This window comes from Bombus pascuorum, chromosome 11, assembly GCF_905332965.1.
Source record: "Bombus pascuorum chromosome 11, iyBomPasc1.1, whole genome shotgun sequence".
Taxonomy (NCBI): Eukaryota; Metazoa; Arthropoda; class Insecta; order Hymenoptera; family Apidae; genus Bombus; species Bombus pascuorum.
The window spans coordinates 374509-379812 of NC_083498.1; the positions used below are offsets into that span (position 1 = coordinate 374509).

General features: G+C 36.6%; 1 protein-coding gene across 3 annotated transcripts; it reads left to right on the forward strand.

Annotated features, from left to right (window-relative positions):
* Positions 1–803: 803 nt before the first annotated feature.
* On the forward strand, positions 804–4913 carry LOC132911706 (glutathione S-transferase 1-1-like). 3 transcript variants are annotated; one of them, XM_060968559.1, is made up of 7 exons: positions 804–1387; positions 2222–2367; positions 2459–2659; positions 3089–3147; positions 3214–3355; positions 3427–3594; positions 4507–4913. In XM_060968559.1, the coding sequence occupies exons 3-7, from the start codon at positions 2519–2521 to the stop codon at positions 4660–4662; spliced, it is 666 nt and encodes a 221-aa protein (XP_060824542.1). In that variant the 5' UTR covers positions 804–1387; positions 2222–2367; positions 2459–2518; the 3' UTR covers positions 4663–4913. The 3 variants fall into 3 exon arrangements, with proteins under 3 accessions (XP_060824542.1, XP_060824543.1, XP_060824541.1); XM_060968560.1 differs by lacking the exon at positions 2222–2367 and having other exon boundaries at positions 804–1265; XM_060968558.1 differs by lacking the exon at positions 2222–2367 and having other exon boundaries at positions 806–1387.
* The last annotated feature ends 391 nt before the right edge of the window (positions 4914–5304 follow it).

The following is a 5304-nucleotide window of genomic DNA, read 5'->3' on the forward strand; positions in this document are numbered from 1 at the left end:
TAAAACGACACGTTTTGCTGATGCTCCGACGGAGAAATAATTGGCGCGCGAGAACGGTCCACGTTCAGTCGTATGAATTTATGAACAACCTAGCGGTGCGTTACAATGGTGCGCGGTTATTCTTACGCGCAGTCGCGATGTATTTTCGCAGCCAATTAAAATTATATCGCAGTAACAAGTCACATGTAACTGTCCGGTAAAATGAGATCGCGCCCCGGCCTCCCAGGTGACGACGGTAATGAAGGAAAATTTATTGAGATGAACGAGCGCGAACGTTCGCGGGAACACCGCGACAATCCCGCGTATGGCGTGCTTCCAGCTTCATAACCAGTATCCTTTTAACAGTTATCTATCGCAAACTTTCTCCAACACGATCGAGCCACGATGATATCAAGCCTTAATTCTTCTTCGTTCTTCTTCGTTCGCCTTTTTCTTCTCGCGCCAAATACGATTATCGACGGCCAAGAGGAAATTTATGTACGACACTGGGTTATTACCGCGGTTTTCAGCCAGTGTACCCTACAAATTTTGAAAACATCGAATACTTGACGATTTAGTTAGAGCCACTGATCCCTTTTCCTTTAAATCGTCGAATGAAAATAAAAATAATCGTCCGATGTGAGTGCCCTGTCTTGAAAAACTAGACGACTAAAAATTCGTGTCCTCTGACAAAACTATCCATAAGTCCAGGAAATTCATTCGACGAACACGCGTCGCTAAAACAAATCGTGTGTCTACGCTTGCTAATTAAAGCCATTAAAAAGGGCATCGTTGCTATAAATAATATCCAGTCGAAAGCTCGATAGGCTCTATATATAAAACGATAGAACGATTCGCTGCAAACATTTGCCTACGATTTGTTACGCTGCAACCCGTTTATCGTAAAACATCGCGGCTGTTTTGGATTTCAATCGTAACCGCCTGCAGCCTGCAACGAAACGTTGTTCGTGGATTAATACGATTTTCCCTGTCGTGGCCGTCAACATTGGCCGACAACGTGCACCCGTAACCATAGTCGTACCTGCACCTGTATCCGTAGCTACCCGGTACTCGTATCCATATCCGTGCCAGCACTCATACCAGCTTCCACGATCGCCTCCGCATCCGCCAACCTATCACGAAGCGACGCGATTACTTTTCAGTTTCAATCGCGACCACCCGAGGCTTGTTTTCATATCGATCGCTACCGATGCAGCCTTCGAACGCGTCCAGCAATATCGTCGTTACACTTTGACGCTTATGTTTGGCGTTACGACATCACTATGGTAACTTGATGTACCGTTCGACGTTATGTATTTGCTTTTGCTTCGCTGGACGTATTCGAGTTCTATTCGCGAAACCTACGGATTTCCTGCGGTGTAGCCAGTTAATCGGCGAGAAACCTGTGGTACGTTATTTTGCAGTCAGTTACTCGAATGATCGATTAGGAAATCGTTAACATATGCACGCGTACGCGTATGTGAAACAGTGTAGGTTCTAAGGTGGTTTGTCACTCGAAAATTGTTAAAAATGTGTCGTCTAAATGAAAGGAAATAAGAATGAAGGAAAGTATCCTGTCACTTTGCACGGATCGCTAATTAATGCCGATTAACTTTGTGCTTAGCAATATTATTAACTATGCGAATTAGTTATTATAGATGCGAAGGGAAAAAGTAAATTCCTTACATCGAGCTTCTCTTATTTCAGGCTGATTTTCCTTCCGCTATTTCGAATACACTATTTTGAAATAAAATATCGCATCGCTTAATATTTGACGTATAATATTTTACTCTGTGTATCGTCTTTTCTTTTTATCAATTTTATCACACGAAGCATTCGAAAATACCTCATAATTCGAAGATAATGTACAAAAAGTTGTCTCGAAATGTAACTTAAATTCTCGAAATTCTCGCATATCTCCATCTACCTGATATCTTACATCAATTATTAAATCTGTAGGAAGAATATTTAACAAATATTTAACTTATAAATAACTGTAACAATGTGTATTATAACGCTAAACGTGCTGATTATATAAATCGATGTAACAAACTATTTTATCGAACCTTTCACCAAATAAATTTAGTAATTTAATATATTACGCACGTGAACATAGTAATTAGTAATTAATAGATAGAGAATAGAAAATTTCACATCGTATTTCCAATAAATTCGTAACAATAAAATAATAAGAAACAATAACAATTCGTCTATCGTTTTAAAACGCCATTTGTCCTGCCAGTCTCTCGTTTACATGATCGAGTTATACTCTGAGCGACCATACTCTTGGAGAAAGATTTCCATAAAAATCCGCACGATCTGGTCAATACCCTTCCAATCCATAGGATCTGAGACACGGTAATCATGTGAATTTGTATGCGAGCCGAGGTACATGTGGATGCAAAATATAAAGATCCGAAAGATTCTTTATGTTGGATCTACTGTATAAAAATCTCGTTTGTGCGCAATGACATTCCAGAAGCAAAAGAAGGAAGAGAAAACGACGTTGACACGAACAAGGTAAAGGAAGATCGAAAAGATGCCAATTGATTTATACAGTCTTGCGTATAGTCCGCCATGTCGGTCGGTTCTACTACTGGCAAAAGCGATTGGAGTCCACTTGAACTTGAAAACGGTTTCCCCCATGGACGGAGAACATATGAAGCCTGATTTCCTAAAGGTCCGTTTTATTTTGTAATCATATAATGGTAGAATATTTTTGGGAAAGATTTCTCGCGAAAAATATTAAAAATTGATGATTTACAACAACAAAAACATTTTTTTAGTTGATACAAAGACTATAACATGTAACGTAAATAATAGTTATGTTCAAAGCGCTGCATCTGTTTAAAACAAATAGAACAAATTAAAAATGTCTTACGGTTTCTGCTATAAAATTAAAGGAAATATGTATGCTTGACACCTAAATACTAATAATAGTAAGCTGATTTTATTTAATCGAAGAGTCATCTATATAATGTTATGTACTTCAATAAGATTTACATTCCCATCGCACGATGGCATCTTATCAATGGAACAAACATATTCGTTTTATTAATGCATGGATTTCTTATTTACCGTGTATTTACACAATTATTACGCTTTTTAGCTAAATCCTCAGCACGTGATACCAACGATGGACGATAACGGATTCGTTCTGTGCGAAAGGTATGCAATGGATTATTTATCTTTTGCGTAAATTCATTGCGTAAGTTCATAATGTCGTGCTTATAGTCGACCAATTATGGGATATTTGGTGAGCAAGTATGCCAAAAACGACTCTTTGTATCCAAAAGATCCGAAGAAGAGAGGCATGGTGGACCAAATGCTATACTTTGACGTCGGCTCGCTTCACGAGAACATGATTAAATGCTACGTACGTATACTCTCTAATATTTTTACTGTCGTAATTATTTGTATTATATATATTATATCCTGAAATATTAGTATCCAGTAGCGTTACACGGAGCACACTCCCTAAACGAAGAAGATGTACAAGCCGTAGAAAAGTCATGCGAATTGTTGAACACGTATCTGGAAAATAGCGAATTCGTTGCCGGTGATACTCTTACCATCGCTGATTTTGCCATCCATACGACTATTTGCATTTTGTTGGTAAGTGTGTAGGTATTCGAAAAAGTATTACGTGGTCGAATAATCGATTTACGTAATCAAATAGAATTAGATATACGTATGTATATGGATACTGGAGAAATGAAAACAAAAATGAAATTTGATATTTAAGTAACTTGCAAAAGAAAATGTTGACAGGGCCTCTACTGACTGCTTTCTGCAGCAATAGTGAATTTCTATGTTGTACAAAATGTACAAGTAACAAGTAAAGCAAAGAAAAAAAATGTCTCAACAAAAGAGACTCGTAGGGTTGAAAGTGACTCTTTGACATCAAACGGTTCGTTTCACGTTAATTGACGTTGAAGTTAGGATAAAAAGCAGCAAAAAAAGAAACATAATGCACTCTGTCACACGAGCTTTGATCGTTTAACAATACATCGAACTTTATCTTGACTCCTATTAAGCCGCTATAACAGAAAGTAGGTTATTCAGAGATTACGCTAAATTACAAATCTCTTTGTAATTTATAACTTACCTGGCAATTATAGGAAACGAAATATGTATAAATAATTTAAAAAGAATAGTTTCACTATTTACATTTTAATATTCGAAGAAAAAGTATGCTTCTTCGTGTAATGTAGCTTTCAATTCTGTTAAATGATATTACGTGCCAATAATGTTTTCATTCTACAGAGTAGCGATTCTGTTTCAGTTAATAAATTCCGTCTGTTTTCATTTTCTTGTTCCGTCTAACTAGTCTATAAAAAATATCGTAACTATCGTTTTACGGAACATTATTCTCGCTCGCTTTTAAACATCTGCTCATAGAAATGGAAGTAGAAATGCGTTATATCGTAAACGTAGCTGGAACCGTACTAACGGTATATGGTCGATATTATAAAAATGTTGAAAGCTGAAATATTATCAACAGGGTATAATATATTTTGTTGACAGTGCTTCGACTTCGATATTGGTCGATACGACAATGTGGCTGCCTGGTACAATCGTTGCAAGCAACTCCTGGATAAATTCGGTTTCGAGGATGTGCACGCCCCTGGGACAAAAATGTTTACCGAATTGTATCAGGCGAATTTAGGAAAATCTAGTTAACTTCGAGGTTGTAGAATAGGATGATAGAACCGTGAACTCGATGCTCGTATACCGATGATCGAGATTAGACATGAAACCTATTCCATCGTTTCGTAGATCATCGTTTCGTTTAACGAGAACTTTGTCTCGTTAAGAATAATTTTCATCAAAGAAGGTATTGAAATCATCAATTATTTATTATAGCTTAAATTGAAAGACAAATATAATTAAATAACGAGTATATAAATAAAATACAACATTTATTTTCTAATCGTCCCTTTCTTGTTATAACTTAATTATTTATACGCCATATACATAATTTAATTATAATACACACCAATTATTTTATATCTATCAATTACTATAAATGCTGTGGTTGCTTTGTGTCATCTTTGACGATCAACATCCATTAGTTGTCGATTATCTTGTGACATATTATTCGCATACTTATCATAACTTTCTCGAAATTTATTTATCTACTTGTCTCCAGCCTGATTTCAACAAACTATACTCTATCGAATTCTATGATTAGCATGTGTAGTTGGAACTACGACTCGTCTTCGACAATCTGAAAATCCACATGGAATCAAGACTCGCCTTCTGCGATTAGATAAACATTTTTGCTAACGTTTGTGGTATCGATCTTTCGATGACGACACGATA

Bases quoted from the DNA above. Each gene is read 5' to 3' on its own strand.
- LOC132911706 (XM_060968559.1), top strand. From the start codon at position 2,519: ATGCCAATTGATTTATACAGTCTTGCGTATAGTCCGCCATGTCGGTCG. The intron at 2,660-3,088 runs GTCCGTTTTATT...TACGCTTTTTAG, and splicing joins TGAAGCCTGATTTCCTAAAG to CTAAATCCTCAGCACGTGAT. The intron at 3,356-3,426 runs GTACGTATACTC...CTGAAATATTAG, and splicing joins AGAACATGATTAAATGCTAC to TATCCAGTAGCGTTACACGG.